Source organism: Lupinus angustifolius, chromosome LG18, assembly GCF_001865875.1.
Source record: "Lupinus angustifolius cultivar Tanjil chromosome LG18, LupAngTanjil_v1.0, whole genome shotgun sequence".
Lineage (NCBI taxonomy): Eukaryota > Viridiplantae > Streptophyta > Magnoliopsida > Fabales > Fabaceae > Lupinus > Lupinus angustifolius.
The window spans coordinates 14,545,507-14,565,582 of NC_032026.1; the positions used below are offsets into that span (position 1 = coordinate 14,545,507).

General features: G+C 34.2%; 2 protein-coding genes across 4 annotated transcripts in view; both read left to right on the plus strand.

Moving 5' to 3' along the window:
- LOC109332635 lies at window positions 1,414-2,681 on the plus strand. The gene is made up of 2 exons (XM_019567646.1): window positions 1,414-1,759; window positions 2,015-2,681. The coding sequence occupies exons 1-2, from the start codon at window positions 1,488-1,490 to the stop codon at window positions 2,196-2,198; spliced, it is 456 nt and encodes a 151-aa protein (XP_019423191.1). The 5' UTR covers window positions 1,414-1,487; the 3' UTR covers window positions 2,199-2,681.
- Window positions 4,507-20,076, plus strand: part of LOC109332605 — a 53,476-nt gene continuing 37,906 nt past the window's right edge. For 2 of the 3 annotated variants that reach the window (XR_002105909.1, XM_019567589.1), the window contains exons 1-26: window positions 4,507-4,634; window positions 6,250-6,353; window positions 7,639-7,773; window positions 7,867-7,917; window positions 8,647-8,741; window positions 8,835-8,952; window positions 9,385-9,486; window positions 10,366-10,554; window positions 10,638-10,798; window positions 11,274-11,444; window positions 12,082-12,174; window positions 12,276-12,597; window positions 12,701-12,805; window positions 12,901-12,996; window positions 13,881-13,948; window positions 14,719-14,839; window positions 14,920-15,114; window positions 15,201-15,404; window positions 15,509-15,618; window positions 16,269-16,365; window positions 16,466-16,564; window positions 17,360-17,521; window positions 17,611-17,685; window positions 17,750-18,244; window positions 18,322-18,795; window positions 19,935-20,048. Coding sequence is in view for 2 of the 3 variants with exons in the window: in XM_019567589.1 (XP_019423134.1) it covers window positions 4,538-4,634; window positions 6,250-6,353; window positions 7,639-7,773; window positions 7,867-7,917; window positions 8,647-8,741; window positions 8,835-8,952; window positions 9,385-9,486; window positions 10,366-10,554; window positions 10,638-10,798; window positions 11,274-11,444; window positions 12,082-12,174; window positions 12,276-12,597; window positions 12,701-12,805; window positions 12,901-12,996; window positions 13,881-13,948; window positions 14,719-14,839; window positions 14,920-15,114; window positions 15,201-15,404; window positions 15,509-15,618; window positions 16,269-16,365; window positions 16,466-16,564; window positions 17,360-17,521; window positions 17,611-17,685; window positions 17,750-18,244; window positions 18,322-18,795; window positions 19,935-20,048 (4,053 nt within the window). In the remaining variant the exon portion in view is untranslated. Of the gene's footprint in view, window positions 4,635-6,249; window positions 6,354-7,638; window positions 7,774-7,866; window positions 7,918-8,646; window positions 8,742-8,834; window positions 8,953-9,384; window positions 9,487-10,365; window positions 10,555-10,637; window positions 10,799-11,273; window positions 11,445-12,081; window positions 12,175-12,275; window positions 12,598-12,700; window positions 12,806-12,900; window positions 12,997-13,880; window positions 13,949-14,718; window positions 14,840-14,919; window positions 15,115-15,200; window positions 15,405-15,508; window positions 15,619-16,268; window positions 16,366-16,465; window positions 16,565-17,359; window positions 17,522-17,610; window positions 17,686-17,749; window positions 18,245-18,321; window positions 18,796-19,934; window positions 20,049-20,076 lie in introns of those variants that run through there. The other variant, XM_019567590.1, reaches the window with a different exon arrangement.

The window sequence follows — 20,076 nt, forward strand, 5'->3', positions numbered from 1 at the left end:
TATTAATAACACCTGTCTTTATATTTGACTCCTAAATTATTTAAAAACCTCAATTTTTTGTTGAAATTTAATTTATTTATGTCATCATGTCTATAGAATCAATTACATCATGCTAGTAGCATAATTCTGCAAATAAAGTGGCAGTTGGGTGTCTCTTCAATTATGTGTAATTCCAAAAGGCTCCATTATAAACTATAAAAAGGTGATTATTTTGAAAAAGTTACTCGTAATTACATCGTCTTTTAAAAATAATAAATAATGTATATTTCAAAAAATAGTATTGTAATAATATGAGTATAAAATATATACATTAATAATGTAAAAATTTATGCGCATGCGCTCCATCATTTATTAAATTACATTTTTAAAAAAATCAATTATAATTAAGTATTAATAGTAAATGATGCAATAACAATATATAAACTCATACATTATAAGTATATACGTCTTTTTCTCTTGTAATATAGTTTCAACTTAAAAAAAAATGTATATATGAGTCCAATTATAATGTGTATTAAAAAAATAGTTTAAAATTTATGCACCGATAGTATAATTTTTTTTACACTACCAGTATATCATCTACCATTAAATTGTATTATTTTTGTTTGAGAGTCAATAATGGTTAACAAATCAATGATAAATAATTCACTAATAGTATAAAAAAATTTTACATTGTCACTATATACATATTAATTCCTTAAAAAATACCACTTTCCTTTCCTCTGGACTAATAAAAACTTACTTATTTCTTTATTCCATAGCCATTAATAATATAGAGAAATTGCATTAAAAATAAAAATGTAATATTTATGCACCATCAATTTATATATAATTAGTATATTATATACTATTTATTTATAATAATTTTTGAAAAGTCATTTGTGATTAAAAATAAACAATAAATAATAAATTAATAGTGTATAAAACTCTTACACGATACTCGTACATTTTTTCTAAAAGTAAAAGGAATTACAATTTTGTTATTTAAATGTGATGACACTTTTATAAAATAAAAAACAAAAATTTATATCTCTAATACTAAAGATGATACTTTTCTTATGTATGAAGCAAAATAGAAGATTTTCCTAAGAGTCCCATTTGGAACAAATGTAAACTTAATATTTATAAAAATATTTTTTATTTTCCTAATAAGAATCCTCTTTGCAAAAAATGTAAACTAATATTTATAAAAATATTTTTGTATCAAGGGATCCAGCCAATTGATTGAGTGAGACGAATGCTTATAAATTGTAACCTGTTTATCCAAACAAATGTCATTTGAGAGAGTTAGCCCACATAATGAATATCCTGACTCGTCCAGGATTACCTGTAGTGTGAGGATACACGTGGGAAAAATAAACAACAAAACATTCACCTAACCACTTTATAAACCACCTTTTCCACTTTCTTTCCCTTTACTACTTTTTCTTCTCTCTTCATTTTTCATTTCAGTTTCTTAAAGGAATCAGTAAAACTCTTCAATTCTCATGGCCACTTATTCCAAAAGACACTGTTTCTTAAAAGATGACGATGGTTTGGTTTCTTTGGCAGATACCAACGTTGGGTTTTTTTGTCACTACCCTTACCATTACCAACATGGTTTTGTGTCTACGACTTTGGGCTACACTTACCCAATTTATTCTTCTACATCTGCTAGATTTTATGATGCAAGATTTGAAGATCATGTTCCTCACTTTCTTCAAGCTTGTTTTATCTGCAAGAAGCCACTTGGAAACAATAGAGACATCTTCATGTACAGGTTAGCCACGGAAAAATCATTGTTATTAAATTTCAAAACTCTTCTCTTCTCCTTTTACTTGTTTCATAAAGATTTGTTTTTTATATATTGTCGGCATTGAAGACATTGTTATGCTTGATGGGGTATTCTTTGTTTTCTTTATCTTGATCGAAAACTGAAAATTTCTTATATGGTTTTTAAATGGGTTGGATTTAAATTTGTGAATCTTAGAATGCTTTGTTCTGATTCTTGATCTAATTGGTAACATCGTTTCAGAGGGGACACACCTTTTTGCAGTGAAGATTGTAGGCAAGAACAAATATACATGGATGAAACCAAAGAGAAGAATAGGAACCTTTCTTCAATGAAGACTTTGAGACAAAAGGAGCAAAAGAAATCTGCTTCATCAAACAAGACTCAAGATTATTCATTTCGTGCAGGGGCTGTTGCTGCTACTTAATTGAAATTAGAGGCAGCTTCAAACTGCTACTGTATTTTTGGAAAAGAAAAAAATAGCAGACATGAACAGAAAATAAAGGAAAGTCTCTAACAAAAAAGAAGATGAAAGCAAGAAGTGAAGTTCTCAACTATAGTTTCTTTCAGCGAAGAAGGGTCAAAAGAGAAGATATCACATCAAAATGAGTTTTTTTGTAGGGTCCTCGTTCTGAAATGTATTTTTTTCTTCTGGTTTTATTATTATTATTTTTTAGATATATATTAACGTTTTTGTTTTCTTTCCTTTTCTTGCTGGGTTATGGATTTGTGGCTGTTGTGCCTAGAATAGTTTCTCTGTTTTAAAGAAGAAACTGAATAGAAATAGATTCCTTTTTTTCATGGTCTATTTCTGTGGGATTGAATTTGTCCATAGAAACTTGAAAAATTGAGGTTCGTTGATGTGCCGGTCAAGAAACACTGAATTTGGGTGAGGCATCAGAAAATGAGGTGAGACAAAGTATGTAATAATCGTTATATCATAGAATAAATAATGATATAATTAATAAAAATCTTGTATTGTCAATTCTTTCTCAATTAATTCATGTTTTTCGGGTCAATTATTAGTGTTGTAGATTCAGAATATAAATTCTTAGTGCTGCTAAATTGCTAATAGGTGTTAAATTCTTAGGTGTTAAAGTTTATCAACATTGCTCTCATCATGCAATATGAATTCCTTTAGTCTTTACAGCTTTGCAATATAGATCTTACGCCCTTATTACACATCTTCTCCAAATTGATAAAACTATGTCTAAGTTTCTTTGGTTCCTTTGTCTTATGATATCCCTTTTTCCAAGCCGAGTTTTCTACTTTTCAAGTGGAAATCAACTTTCAATTACTATCATTGGTCGATCGAAATACAACTTACTTTGGAATTGATTCACAATGGTGAGCCGGTATCACAAACTACTCTTCATTTCTATGTTCTTTCTTGTACTGAAATTATAGGTGGAAATTTGATTAGTTTCTTGTAGTGAATTAACGCAATATCCAAAGAAAACTAATTCATAAAAATGGGTGAATTTGATTACACAAGCAAAATTGTGGTTCTCTGCAAAGTTGTGGGTATTCTATTTTTATGGTATGCAAAATGCTAATTTCAGTATGCATTAACTACTAAGATAAGTCCCATATCAGAATAGAATATGACCGAATCAATGCTTTTAAGGCTTATACAACTCTTACCTTATGAGTTAGTTGTTTAGTTTGCGTTCGGTCTATTAAGTCTAAATTCCTAATATGGTATTAGAGTCTGACCTTACTACTAATCCACTCGTAGATATTTAGTCTAGTCCTGTAAACTTCACAATCGACTTATATCTAGCAATTCTAATACTAATTAACCACAAGAGTCTAAGAGTCTAATACTAATATAGCATATTGCTGTATATATGTGGATAGATGTTCCTACGGGTTTGGCTTCGATTAAGGGGCTAGCTTGATGTAGCTCCTTTTTATCCCACCTCACCCAAATATATGTATATGTAATTGTTGGAACATGTTAACAACAGTAACTCTGTAACAAAAAAAAGAAAGAGAAGAAATAAATATCTTAAAAATATGATTGCAATTTGCACGTCTACAATTTGAATTATTCAAACAAAAAAAATTACAATGATAATGTCCATATTTAGTCGATAATTTATATTAAATATATCTGATGAATTGCAAATATAGAAAAAAAGTAATCATATATAATAAGCCCAAGTTCCCCTAACAATTTAATAGTGACGCGTGTCACTTCAAAAATAATACATGCCATTTTCAAGTTTTAATTAAGGACATATTTTTATGTTAGTTTAGTAAATGATATATTGACTATTTCGGTATATACGCATTATAAATACATACATATTGAAGCATTTTTCAGTATATATTATTATAATAACTTATATGATATTTCATTATTCGCATGTGTCTCGGTCACAGGGTCACAGCACAAGAGGCGAGGTCGGCGAGTTGATCTACATGACAAAAATAATATCTGTTTTCCGCTGCAGCCGGTACCACAATATCACGCATCTACAAACCCGCCACGTAAGAGTAACATGCTATCACGTAATAACCTTTATTACACAGTCAACTCTGGTTCGTTAAATAATATAGCAGTACCTACACCCTCATTTACGCCATCAGAATAATTAATTAAACCATCTTATAGATCAATTTTCATTTCCATTTTCATATTAATAAATAAATATGATGTTACTGAACGCTGTGGAAGAGTTCTTCCTTTTTTGATCACCGTCGTGGTAACCGTCGCGATCGTGGTTAAACTGAGAGAGTTTATGATCAAACTGCAACGAGATGCTGGAGGATCAGGTAGCGTACCTTTTGCAAAGGTACCTTGGCAATTATATCAGAGGTCTCAACAAAGAAGCCCTCAAAATCAGTGTCTGGAAAGGTTCGATTACTTCATTTTAAGTTAAACGCATTTTGTTTTATTTAATTTGGTAGAAAGCTGAGTTGAAATTACAAATTAGAGTGATATTTGTGAGTTTATGTGTGTAATGTAGTGCTCGAATTTTTTACGGAGTGTTTATATTTGTTGAATTGAATTTTAAGTGTTCAATCTGTTGTCTGTGCCTGCGCAATCGTGCTTATAATGTGCGAGTGTGTGTCTCATTAAATCGTTTTTGAAGTTTTGAACATTCTTATTTTTTGGTGAATTTGAATTCTCTGTTTTGTTTCGTTCCTCCGTTTATTTGCCAGTGTATAATTTTGTTTCTCTTTTAATGCGTGTGTGTTTCTTAATTTGTTTTTGAACTTTGAACATTCTTACTTTTGGTGAATTGAAGATTTCTGTCTCGTTCCTCAGTTTATAAGTGTATAAATTTGTTTCTCTTTTAAGTTTCTCTCTAGATTTACAACTATGTTAACAATAGAGACGATGAATGGAAATGAATAAGTGTAGTTATAAGAGCAAGACACTTGCATAGGAACGAAGGTAACTCCATTATTGATAAGCCACTTTTAAGTAACTGATATAAATTAAGAAAAATTGGTTAAAGTAGTTATCATTCTCAAATTTACCAAGAAATATATTAACATACTAAAATTACCCCGATTCAAAACTTTATAAACTAAACTCATCTCTTCAATTTAATGATCATTTCACCAAAAAACCCAGCCAAAAGCAATACGACCTATAATGATACAGCCATTATTATGGGAAAAGTAAAAGAGTTGATCGGAGTATTGAGTGAATAATAAATATAGAGTGGAAGTATTATGATATATTCATTATAAATTATTTAGTAGTGCCTAAATATTATAAAGTGACATATATTTAGGGACAAGAAATACTTGTAAAACGTGACTTATAAAAAGGGGTAGAAGGAGTATTAAATCAACGAATAATGATTATGCTATTAAAAGTGACATCAGGCTATATTTCCTGTTCACTTTCTCCAACTCCATCTTCCTCCCAATAGGTCATGAGCTCTGTTTGCTAGGTTACTCTAGATCTTGAATTCAAATTAAATAATTTCGAGCCTTCAAAATAAGTTGTTGCTAATTGCCGTTATGTAGGCATCTTGATATTTGTATTTTTTGGGTCATTGCTTCAATGGTTTAACCAATGACACAACAACATGGAACTTGGATGCATGCAGTTATTTATTTTTCAACTTCAAAGCATACATACAGCTTATCCTCATATTATAATTCATTATATGTATTAGATCAAGAATCATCACATAAAAGTTATAATCCATGGTAAATGAAATTATCAATGAACTTGCATTGAGTGTAAATTTTAGTTTGAGGAGAAAATTTAGGATTTACTTAATGTGTTCTAGCTATCCTGATTAGTGGTGTCTCGTGGTGAGGTAGGTAAGTTGGTCTTCTATGGTCAATGTGCATTTGTGGGAAATATCAACATACTCAATATATGTATCTTATTCGTGAAGTATTGGAATATTTAACGAGTTTATGGATGTACTGCTTTTTATCTCCCGCATCAATTTTCCTTATGTATTTCTGATATTTTCCTCCCCTAAAACTAAAATATGAAACAGGTGATGTGGAGCTGAAGAATATGCAGCTGAAGCCCGAGGCTCTAAATGCTTTAAAATTGCCCGTGAAGGTTAAGGCAGGTTTTCTGGGATCAGTGAAACTTAAGGTCGGTGGGTGATTAAGTGTTTTTTGTCAGAAACTTAGAAGTATAATATGTTAAGTCTGGTTATACAGGTTTTGATATTCCTCAATGGTCATTTTCCTTTGTTTTTTTCTTCTTATGATTATAAGATAATTTCAACTTATACGATGAAGTAGCACCTTTTGTGGTGTTAACCAATGATATCCCCTCACCCTATAGGTAAGAAACTAATCTCTTTCGGGATGTGTGTCTGCCCCTTCCAGCATGTGTCGCTCCCAGGGGTTGAACCATGACCTTTGGCCTTGTAAGATACCTGGGGATCCAGTGGAGACTTTACATCACTTTGAAAATCCTTTTATTTCAATTATTTGATGTGATTTGACTTTTGCCAGCTCTCTTCCAATTTGCGTGATTAAATTATGATCAGACTGAACTATTTTCTTTACTTATTTTTCAGGTTTCACTATTATCTTTTCTGGTTTTTAGTTTTTATAGCTAATTTTCAGAGTGAGGATGATGACAATTTAAAAGAGTGAGGGGGTTATTCCAACATGGCCATGCGATAATATGCAAAGCTTTTTTCTTTTGCTCTTTTTTGTTTATTGTTTTAGGTTTAGACAAATATTGTGGGCCTGGGGGGTTGTTATCAATATGTTGTTGTTGTTGCTGCCGTGGTCTTATTTTATTTTTAAGTATTACTGGTAATGATATTTTTATAGCTCAGGCTGAAGTATGTGTTATTTTATGTTTTTAAATCTCTACATTGTAGGGAAGAAACTTTTTTATGGAATAAGTTACTTGTGCACTGAATGAATCTTGGGTGTTCCCCTTTGATTTAGAGCAGTTTCTCTGGTCCCTTTTAAAGGTTTTATAAAAAAATGAGGCCATTGTGCATAGTGCTATTTTGTTCTTTGTTGTGTTTGGTTGGATGGAATGCCTCCATTTTAAGGCCTTCTCTTTGCCCCAACATCGACTTTGGGAAGGGCTTCTGTTTTTGTCTTCTTTCTCATGCTCTGCTGCCTGTTCATGACTGCTTCAAGGGAGTATCTATCTCCGATATGTAGAGAGACTGGGCATCTTGCTGGATTCTTGACTCTTATTTTTCCCTGTTCTTGTTTTTTGAAGAATATCTTAGCATCCCCTTACTTGTAATTTGTTTTTTACCTTCCTCATTGATGAAATTAATTTTTATATAAAAAAGTTATGCATTTCAATCTATCTTCGCTGATGCACTATCAAGCAGACTGTTTAAGTAACATACTCCTTTCTACATATGTGATTGCCATATTTGACTTTTTTATTTTTATAGGTTCCATGGAGTAGGCTTGGCCAAGATCCAGTCTTGGTTTCTCTGGATCGCATTTTCTTATTAGCCGAACCTGCAACTCAAGTTGAGGGATGTACTGAGGATGCTGTCCAAGAAGCTAAGAAGAACCGAATACAGGTAAGAAGTAATAATTCATTAAATGGTCTTAATTTGTTGTTACTTTAACACCATTTATTTGATGAATAATATTTTCCTCCCTTTTGGCAACAGGAGATGGAACTGAAGCTGTGGGAGAAGTCACAACAATTCAAGTCTGAAATGGTATGAGCTTTGTGCTATTTATTTATTTGTTTATTTGGAGTGAGTAGGGGGATTTTACTTTTAGGTGGTGCCCAGCCAACCATCCCTTCATCCAAGGTTCAGAAAAATTTCTCACTCGCAATTGCTTTATATTTCTAAAATCGTAACTCCTTAAAAACAGTTATTAGCAGAGCATCATAGAGAGACCATAAACTTCCTGTCCCATATTAAGTTGAGAGGTAGTGAGGCAACCTTAATGATGTGAGCATTTTGCTCCCGCCAAATGTGCCAAAGGGCTGCCTAAATTGCATCATTGCCTAAAAAAAACTTTTGCTTCCTTTTTGCGGAAGTCTCTAACTCTTAACAATCAGAAACAATTGCAATGTTGAAGGACACACCAAGTCTCACTCACCATAAACCCCAAACAAAACATTCCCCAATGAAGTTGTTGCTTTGCAGGGAAAGAATTTAAACACATTATAACTAAATGCTGAAGTTTTTGAAGTTGTCTTTTCACAATCATGTGCATCATATCCTATGTGTGAATTAGGTAATATGTGAAAACTGAAAAGTATATTCCATAATTTTAGGAAACATATATATTTTTCTTATAGCTATGCATCTGATACAGAAGTTTATGATTATGTATTCCAGATATCTCTTCTGAGCCCTAAATAAGTATCTGCATGCATGTTTGTGTATGTTTAAGAATAAGTTAATTAGCTTGTTTATCTTCTGTTTCATTTTTAGAATAAATCATGGCTGGGATCGCTCATTAGCACCATTATTGGAAATTTGAAGCTTTCAATTTCCAATATTCACATCAGATATGAGGATTGTGAGAGGTAAAGGAAGATTTCAAATGTTTTCTTGAAAGTAAATTGGATATCAACTTTCTTTCTATATCATACTCTAGCCTGATTTATTCTGTCTTGCAGCAATCCAGGGCACCCATTTTCAGCTGGTGTTATGTTGGATAGTCTCTCAGCCGTGACAGTAGATGATACCGGGAAAGAGACTTTTATTACTGGAGGGGCACTAGACCGCATCCAAAAGGTTCTGATTTGTTAGTCTAAATTGATATTGGTTGTAATGATGACATCCTTTTGTAATGATTTAGACACTTGTTTAATTTGATCGAGTTCTAAAGTGCATCTTGCAACAAAAAAAAGTTATCTCAAATTTTCTATATTGAAGCTTTGTTAGCTTGAGAGTAAGGAGCTTATTTTTTTGATCATGTTCGTTGGCACTATATATTTTGTTAGCTTCTTTTAGTGAATCTTATTAAAACTTACCTTCCATACCTTCCATACCTGCAAAAAAAAGTTATCTCAAATTTTCTATATTAGTGAAACTTACCTTCCATACCTGCAATATTAAAACAGTATTACTCTGTAGTCCATAATGATTATTGCCTTTCATTTTGTATAACTGTTATGTTTCTAGTGTTCTTTTTTTGTTGATGTCTTTTTTCTCATTGCTTTGCAGTCTGTTGAACTTGACGGGCTTGCTGTTTATTTAGATTCAGATATTATTCCATGGCATGTTAACAAAGCATGGGAAGATTTGCTTCCTTCAGAGTGGTTTCAGGTATATATGATGGCTACTGAGGGTTATGTAGATACTTTGCTCCTTGACTTCGTTAATGTTTATTTCGTTTTAATTTATATTATGTATATAACGAATACGTATGTTTAGGATATCCTTGTAAGTTTGCTTATTATGACACTCTGTTTGTGGGGAAGGTTGACAGTCTAAACCGTCGGGGGCGGGGAGGGGGGATTGGTTTGTTATGTGCATGGTCTTTCTAGTCTGTTTGCTGATACCAATTTGCTTTTGTTTGTGGAGTTTGCTCTCCAAATTTCTAGGTTTGTTTTCTCTATACTGTAATAATATTTATTCTCTTTATCCTAACCTCGAGAAGACATGGGTTGCCTCTGGAAGCATGGTCGAGGATGGCAGTTAGGTGATAAACGGTTGGGGAGAATAAGACCTGGTATTTGAAACTTGAGTATTTGGAGGTTGAGGGACAAATGCAGGAGTAACCAGATAAGGGATGGCTAAGACCTAATGGGGTTTCTTGTTCAATCTCTTCAATAATGATGTCCTCGAAACAGCAGCATTAGCAGAGATATAAAAACAATGTGTAGGTAGAAATAGCATCTGCATTCCTTCTGAACTCAAGAATACCCAAGAAAGACACTCGATAGCTTGGTTGAGCAGATAAATTGTTTGATTCCTGAGAAACATCGTGCACAAAAATGTAGAACCAAAGATGTGGAGAGGAACTTAAAAAAGGGTTCTGTAGGAAATAAGACAGAACTAGGAATTTTGTTATTTAAAACACAAGATGGTACCTTACAATTTTACTACATTCCAATACTATTTGTTCTTACAGACAATTTTATTACTCTACTACCTCTGTTTTCTTTTTATTTTCTCTTTGTAATTTTCTTGGTATAAATTTAGGTATTTAAGTTTGGCACAATAGACGCAAAGCCAGTTGATTATTCGTTAAGAAAGCACTCATACATTCTGCAACCAGTTACTGGGAAAGCTAAGTACTACAAGCTTCGGCTGAATGAAGTTGCTGATAGCAATCAACCTTTGCAGAAGGCTGTGGTGAATTTGGACGATGTCACAATCAGCTTATCTAAGGTTCGTTTGATGTTTTTATTTTATTTTTTATATTGTGTGTTGCTAGAAATGTCTTTATTAATTTTTTGAGATAATCTTTGCAGGATGGATACAGGGATATTACGAAATTAGCAGAAAACTTTGCTGCATTTAATCAGCGTCTAAAGTATGCTCATCATCGTCCGCTGGTGCCAGTTAAAGCTGACCCAAGGTCTTGGTGGAGGTATGCTTACAGAGCTGTATCTGACCAGATGAAGAAGGCAAGGTATTTAAACACACTCTAGTTATGTTCATAGCTGATTTAAAGTTTGTGATATATAATTATAATTATGTAGATAAGTAGTGGAGCTTGAATTAGTAGCCCAACTAATGACTAGTCACATGTTTGACAAAAAATATCTTTGAAACAAGCTGAGTAGTTAGTATTGATATCTATGCACCTGTTTAACGCATTTGCATTAACATAGCATCCAAGCGTCATCCATATATCTTATGATTTTTGATGAAATTATTTATACGGTCAAATGATCAATTTCTTTCTTTAAAATTGGAACTCAACTACATTGTATAAAAGCGTGTTTGGTTTGTTTTCATGTTTCATCTGACCAAACACCTTTCAGAATATTGTGTAAACATTTTCATATGTCAATATTAGAGCCGTGTGGGATCTAATGGTGCTACTTGCTATGTATTTATCATGTTTTGGTGTTTACTGACTAAAAATGTTGTATTTTCGTCAGTGGGAAAATGTCATGGGAACAAGTTTTAAGATACACAAGCTTGCGCAAGAGATATATTTCTCTCTATGCTATGCTGCTTAAATCTGACCCCAGTCAGGTGACAATTAGTGGCAACAAAGAGATTGAAGAACTAGATCGTGAACTTGATATTGGACTTATACTGCAATGGAGGTATATTATTTTTCTGGGGTGTATGTTTGGTATGTGACCATTTAGTATTGATTAATCATATGAAAAACACAGAGTATATAAGGTAGCTATTAGTTGATTCAACTATAGTATCATAGCCATTGTCAGTGTACATTAGTATAAAGTCTGCATTCATTTCTATGGTAACTATAGTACAGGGATGAAAAACTCAGCTTTTGAAGGTGGATCTGTACAGATCAATTCGAATTTTTAGCAAGTAATATGTAGTCAAACCATTTTTGGTTGCTACTGTAATAAAAAATCTTTCATGTTACTCAGCATACTCAATATGTTAATATTGAATACAATTTCACCTGGCAAGCTCTGTTTCATGACCCAAGGAAATTTTTGAATTATGGTTTGAGGCTCCCCCTCGATGATTTGGCTGGGCTAGTTTATTGGTTTGAATGTCCAATCTACATTCAAAATGATTGGTCAGTAGAACTTTTTGTTCCTTCATTTATGAGTATTATACAAGTCTTCATTTATGAGTATTATACAATCCACATGTGTTCAATTAAAGATTGATTCATGTATATGCAAGACAGATTTGTTAGAATTTGGAATCCTCTGGTTTATTCTCCACCCTTGAAGTGTTTATATTTTATGATGTTTGTAGAATGTTGGCTCACAAGTTTCTGGAGCAATCAGCGGAATCAGATCTTAACTTGAGGAAACAGAAAGTTGGGAAATCTTGGTGGTCATTTGGATGGTGAAGAGTCTTCTCTTAAAATATTTCATGTCTCAGTAATAAGATAACGGACTTTATTTTAGTTGACAGTGTTGCTCACCTGAAATCATGTACACTGCCAGGACCAGTCAATCTCCGAAAGAGGAAAGTGAGGAATTTAATTTCAGTGAAGAAGACTTGAACCAGTTAAATGAAATAATTGGGTATAAGGAAGGTGATGAAGGGCAATCTGCTATAAGTACCAAGGCAGATGTTCTTCATACTTCCCTGGTAGTTCACATGAATCACAATGCTTCAAAGCTTATTGGGGAAGCCAATGAGTCTGTCGTGGAACTATCGTGTGAAGATCTCAGCTGCTCAATAAAGCTTTATCCAGAAACAAAGGTCTTTGACATTAAGTTAGGCTCATATCAGTTATCATCACCAAAAGGTCTCCTCGCAGAGGTTTGACTTTTCTCCTCATAATTGTTGTTAGTTTTCTTCATTTTGATTTTATGCTTGCATAATACAATGTGGTATCCTGAATATTTGTTCCACATCCTTTCAGAGTGCAACCTCCTATGACTCATTAGTCGGTGTATTCTGTTATAAACCTTTTGATGATAAGGTGGACTGGAGCATGGTTGCCAAAGCTTCTCCATGTTACATGACTGTATGCTGTTACTAATTTTGCCCCCTCTTCCCTCTTTTTGATCTTTTATTTATTTGGTTTAGTTGTTTACTGATCTGTCTTTGGAGATTGGACAGTATATAAAGGAGAGCATTGATCAAATTGTGAAATTCTTTGAAAGTAACACTGCTGTAAGTCAGACCATAGCAGTAGAAACTGCAGCTGCTGTGCAGGTATTATTTACATCTCTGCTTTGGAGATTTATTAATTGGAAAAAGTTGAACTTGTCTGCCAACTAAGATATCTGGACTCATATATTAATTAAGAAGGTTAAGAGGCTGTGAGACTCTGTTAAAGAGGCGAGCATTCTGCTCCAACCAAATGCACCAACAAGCTGGAAAGAACCAAAAACTACACAATGCGACATAATTTTGCCTTCTCTTTGCCAAAGCCTTTAAATGTGACCTTAAGAAACTATTCGATTGTAGGATAGACATACCTCACTTCACCAGAACCCCTGAAAAAATCCCATAAGAAAGGAACCTTGTGATGCAAGGAGCGCATTATGAAATCAGTAGATAGAGCAGCGTGAGGCCTAAAAATTTGCATCAGATTAGTTGCATTACTCCCATTAAGTGCTGATGTCCACACAAAACTTTTGCCTTAGAGGGACCTTTGGATTTCCAAATTGGTTTATCTAACAGGAAATCTGGTTATTACGGGAGTGTGACAAGAATTGGCTGAAGGATTTACGAGAAAATTTCTTGTTAAAATTGGAGGGCAAACTTTCCTACTTGGCTGATAGTACGTGAGTAGTATCAAGTAAAAGCAAAAATGGACCCCAGTTTACTGGTTTCCCTATCATTCAAGTCTTTATAAACTTTTAGTGAGTGGTTGTCTTTGTTTATCATTTCATTTATATATTTTTCCTGCCTGGTTTCCTCCTTTCATTTATAATTTACTTTTCTTCTTTTCCCACTATATTTTCTTAAGCTAAAAACATAAATTTGGTTGTCTCACCGGAGAGTGCTTCTGTTTACCTCATTCTTGATATTTGTTTAATCTCTCGTGTAAAGAAAGTTGTAATTTGCTTATGGTCTCATACAATCATTCTTAGATGAAATTTGATGAAGTGAAGCGCACTGCCCAGCAACAAATGAATAGAGCATTGAAGGATCAGGCGAGGTTAGTATCTTTGCAGTACTAACACTTAAAACTTGTGGGAGTTTGTGACATATTAGAAGAGCCTAAAATGTTTTAGTATGAAACCATTCTATAAACTGTATGCTATATCTCAATTTTTGGTTCTCTTTCTCTCATACTCATGCATTGACACAAAAGAAATCGTACTATAGTGTTAACAATGGAACTTAATGGATCCATAATTGAAATATACAACAGGTAGCATACTAAGTGTATTAGGGAACTTAATGAATGCATAACTGAAATGTAATATGGACCAGGGCTCCCAATGGTGAAAAAAACCAAGTTGTAGACTAAGCTAGTTAATGAAGAGTCAACCTAAAAGAAGTAAAAGAAGGATGCTCTAAAACCAAAATGAAGACTGTAAGATTTCCTTCGAAAGATTCATATAGAATTCTCCTGTTCCTAGTTCTTGCCATACATTTTTTTCTCCAAAATAGCCCAAATATAGTAAGAAGGTACTTTTTGTGCTGACATTGTGATATTGTTCTTGGCCCTGTCTTCCCTTCACTTACTACAATGCCATTAAACTTTCTTTGGTGGCATTGAGTGATGAGTGTGTGAGCTGTGGTAAAGCTCTACCTAGCTAGAAATCAGAATATGATTTGACCATGGCTCCTGATTTTACTACATAGGATATTGAGACCCTGAATTTTTCGTTCCTCTGTATTCAGTTTTGGTACATATCCTCAAAGCAGATGGTTTCTTCTAAAAAATCTCCTTGTTAATTCTCGTTGTTGCTCATCTATTAGGTTTTCATTGGACTTGGATATTGCAGCTCCCAAGATTACTATTCCTACAGATTTTTGTCCCGACAACACTCATGCTACGAAGCTTTTACTGGACCTAGGGAACTTGTTGATCCGTACACAGGTGGATACTCCTGATATCTTTTGCCATATATTTATTTGAACTTGTTTAATTTATTAAGTACAGTGAAATTTTTTATGCAGGATGACCATCAACAGGGATCGACCGAAGAGAATATGTACCTGCGATTTGATTTGGTCTTAAGTGATGTGTCAGCATTTTTGTTTGATGGTGACTATCACTGGAGCCAATTTTCTAAGAATAAGTCAGCCCATTCTACCAATAGTGGTTATTTGCCAATTATTGACGAGTGTGTCATCATCTTACAGCTTCAACAGGTGAAATTCCTACATATTGGAATTTTTTATGATAGTTGTCTTAAGTTAAGAAGCATTCCAACTTGTTCTTTCTTCACTATGACCAGATTCGGTTGGAGCGTCCATATTATCCTTCAACGCGCCTTGCTGTGAGGCTTCCATCCTTGGGCTTTCATTTTTCGCCTGCTCGGTATCATCGACTGATGCAGGTAATAAAGATCTTCGAGGGGAAGGATGGTGACAGCTCAGAGTTTCTTCGTCCTTGGCATCAGGCTGACCTTGAGGGGTGGCTGTCTCTTCTAACATGGAAGGTAGTAGTCTCTCTCACTCCCTAACTTATCTAATGGCCATCTTTGTTGCCCATGTCGTGTCATTTTCTAATATACACTATCTTGTTTATATAAAAATGTAATAGGGCCTGGGAATTAGGGAAGCTGTATGGCAGCAGAGATACTTCTGCTTAGTGGGGACTTTTCTTTATGTACTGGAAAGCCCTGACTCAAGATCTTACAAGCAGTGTACCAGGTGGATATGCCATCTTTTTGTGTTTTGTTATAGACTAAATAAGTGAAGTGTGATTTTGTTGAGATAGTGAAGGTTATATAACTTGTAATGCTCTTAGAAAGAGAGAAACATTTGTCTTAGTCAAATTGTATTTAGCTTTTACATTATTTATTGACTTCTTAAACTGTGCATAACCTTAAGATCAAAAGTTTTGGAACTGAGGGTGTACTGATTTGGGGCAAAAAGGGTACCTATAGTGAGCCATGGCCATAGCTGTGCACTCATATTAAGACAATTACTTGAAGTGTTGGAGTTTGGAGATGTTAAGCAAATGAAGTTATGTTAAGAGACTGAAGAAACTCCGCACATTGCCCGCTATTCTAGATCTTCATAAAAGAATTAATATAGCATTGGAAATACTAGGAGTTAAATTAGTATTGGAAATACTAGGAGTTGTTTATAGTTCTTGTAAACATGAGCTGCATTTATTCTTTCAATTGTATAATTCAGCATGCTGAGTGCCAATCACTCCAGAAAATCTCAAATCACTTTCCTCGTCCTTTCTCAACTCTCTTTCAGTCTATTCTTATGTATATTAGTACTTTGATTGTTATATGCACGCTCTAGCTTCATATATGTTATTGATAATCTCTATAATTGGATTGTTGTAGTCTACGTGGGAAACAGGCATATCAGGTTCCACCAGAGCTTGTTGCTGATGCAGAGCATGTTTTGGTTGTTTGTAGTCCTGCACGATCCAGCAGTAACGTAATCACTCCCAGTCTTATCTGAAAACTAGGGACAATATATTTATGTTATTTCTAAGAAGGTTTGAATGTCTATTAATATCAATCTTACACTGATGTAGGTTGTGGAGGACTCAAATGCACTGATTTTTCGTTGTGAATCTGAGGATTCATTGAAGACCTGGCATAGTCGCTTACAAGGGGCTATCTATTATGCATCGGTTTGTTTTCTTCATTTTGATCTCTCTAATGAGGGTAGTTTATACCTAGTATTGAATCTGAATGTATGTGAATAATTTCATCTTTGATGAATATTGGGTACAATATTTGTATACAAACTTAGACTAATTAATACCTAAACTCGAGGGATTAGGATCAGCTATCTAAGGAAACAGATAGTTATGAAGATACAACAAACTATATCTGAATAATATCTCAACACTTACATAATGTTAAGTTTGCATGGCAAAACACTTGCCTATGTATATGGTCTGGCTGGCGTCCTTTGATTATGTCATTTCTTTTAGTTTTTATGTTCTCATTTAAATTATTTTTAGCAATCCATTATCGTAAATTGCAGCGAGCCTCATCCAAATGTTAAAGTTACTTGTCTTGTGACGTGGAGGTCAAGGTTTAAATCCTAGAAACAACCTCTTCACTTGTGGTGGACATTTTCAATCTGCTTTTTTGGTGGAGAAAACTCCATTTGGTAGTTTTTTTGGAATTAACCCTATGCCTTAAGAAGTAGAATGGGGTTACCATAGGAAAACATGATATTTTACCTTCTTAACATCAGTCCTTGATTTTCTTAAAATTTCTGTTTTTAGGTTTCTTCCCATTGATTGGTAGTTTTTATTTTATATGTGAAGCTTTCATTTTTTATTATTATATTTTGGTAAATAGCTTTAATAAATTTTCTTTACAGCCACTATTTGATTAAGTGTATCAAGTTAGATAGATCATAGTGTCAGAGTTTTCTAACATTAAATGTTCATTATTTTACTATTTTTGTGCAGGATTTAGCTTCTATATCTGGTCTATCTGAAACCTCATCTGACCATGATGACACTGAATTAGAACACGATAACCAGGATGTGCTTGACGTAGCAATTGCTGAGAGATTGTTTGTAACAGGTGTTCTCGATGAACTAAAGGTTTGCTTCAGTTATAGTTATCAGGTTAGTCCCATCTGGCGTCTGTTGCCATTTTCTTGTTTTAATTTAAATCTGAATCTCCACATATATTGAAAATGTGCATTTTTATGTAGTCTGATCAAAGCTTGATGAAGGTGCTTTTAAATGAAGAGAGGCATTTGCTTGAATTTCGAGCAATAGGTGGCCAGGTAAGGTAGTTGGTTTGTTGTTTCTTAACTATTCTTCCCTTTCTGAAATTTTATATGAAAACAGGTAGAGCTTTCTATCAGAGACAATGACATTTTCATTGGCACAATCTTGAAGTCTTTGGAAATAGAAGATTTAGTTTGCAGTACTCAACGATCACAGCCTTGTTATTTAGCAAGATCATTTGTTGGGACTGCAGATGCACATTCGTTATTGTATAATACCACAAGAGAAGTAGTTGACAGTAGTGGATTAATCCCAAGTGAAACTGATGATATGTTTTATGAGGCACCTGAGACTTTGACAGATAGTGGTGATTATCCTATGCAGTCCCCTGGAGGTACATCCGAATACCCATCAAGTTCCAACAGTGAGATCAAATTTAAGTATTCATCACTGTCACCCCCAAAGTTTAGTCGCATTACTGGACTTCTACCTAGTGATGCTCCTTCTACTAGTACTAAGGAAACTGAACTTACTGACACATTGGAGAGTTTTGTAAAAGCACAAATTGTTATCTATGATCTGAGCTCTACACGGTATAACAATACAGATAAGCAGGTTGGTGGCTTTGGGCTTTTACAATTTGACTTCAGTTCTGTGTGGTTTTTTAACCTAGTGCATATATATCATTTCAGGTAATAGTGACTCTGGCTACCTTGACATTTTTTTGTCGTAGACCAACAATTCTTGCCATTATGGAATTTATTAATTCTATCAACATTGAGGATGGAAGTGTTGCAACTTCAAGTGACAGCTCTTCAACAGCCATTATGAAAAATGATGAATCGAGAGATATAGGTGATTTAAATGCCACTATCGTTGAGGAACATGCTGTTAAGGGCTTGCTTGGAAAAGGGAAATCCAGAATTATGTTCAATCTGACATTAAAGATGGCCCAGACCCAAATCCTGTTGATGAAAGAAAATGAAACTAAGCTTGCTTGTTTGTCTCAGGAGAGTTTGCTTACTGACATCAATGTGTTCCCTTCTTCCTTTAGTATTAAAGCAGCCTTGGGGAATCTGAAAATAAGTGATGACAGCCTACCAAGTAGTCATTTATATTACTGGGCATGTGATATGAGAAATCCTGGGGGGAGATCCTTTGTGGAGGTAACTCTTTCTCCTACATTTCATGTTAAAATTTATAATGTGTGGCCAGTGCTGTGTGCTGAGTTTTAGTGTCAATGTTCAGGGAAAAGGTTCTCTCCATTTAGCACATAAGTGGAAATCTGTAGTCTATTTAATGGGAGAGACACATGGTACACCCAATTTTAAATGGCTGAGATTTAAAAATTAAAATAGATTAATAAATTTTTTTATAAAAAAATGTGCCTCCTTGTCATGCCCTCAAACATAAACTACAACCACTGCACTGCAATCCGCCCTGCTGTGACTTTGCCTTCCCATCGTGCCACTGTCCCGTCACGTCTCCATCCATTCCATCGTTCAGTGTTCTTTTATTTTCTTTTTCCTTCGTTAGAGGGGAATGCTTAATTTTCTTAAGAGAAGGTTTCTTCCCTAGTCATATATGGGGAAAGTTGCTTATTCAACCTCTCTGGTGTACAGAATTGTAGAAGTGTGAGAATGTATAGATAAATCCCCCCTTTAAATGACAATCCTGTTCCAGGGTTACCCTTGAGATACTGAAGAATACGATCATCAGCCTGCATATGTCTCCTTCTTGGGTCATGTGTGAACTGACTTGCCACACTCACAACATATGCTAAATCTGGTCTAGTGTGCGCCAGATTTATCATCTTTCCCACCAATTTCTGATACCAAGCTTTATCAACCTTAGGACTCTTCCTCATTCCCATTCTATGGTTTTGGTCAATGGGCACTCCAGGACTTTTACATGCATGCTTACCAGTCTCTTTGAGTAGATCAAAGACATATTTCCCTTGAGGAATGAAGATGCCCTGTTTAGAGTAGGCTACTTCAATTCCAAGGAACTATGTCAATCTTCCAAGATCTTTTATTTCAGATTGAGCAGCCGATTTCCCTTTTAAGAGAAAATTTTCAATTGCATCATTTGCTGATATAATGATATCATCAACATATACAAGTAGGACAATGAATTTACCTGCAAATGAGTGTGAAAAATGTTGATCCATGTAGCGGACCACACCTAGCGGGAAAAAAACATATTTCACTTGTGCAAAAGACGATGAGCCTATAATGTATAACTAGCAATGTTTGATCTTTGTATCCCGAGTTTTTTAAATTAAATATCTGGATGGGCTGTGCAGCTAGAGTTCACATCATTTAGCAATGTTGATGAAGACTATGATGGCTATGATTTTAGTCTCTTCGGAAAACTTTCGGAAGTGCGCATTGTTTATCTGAATCGATTTGTGCAAGAGGTATTTTACTGATTAGTTCGAGCTTTCT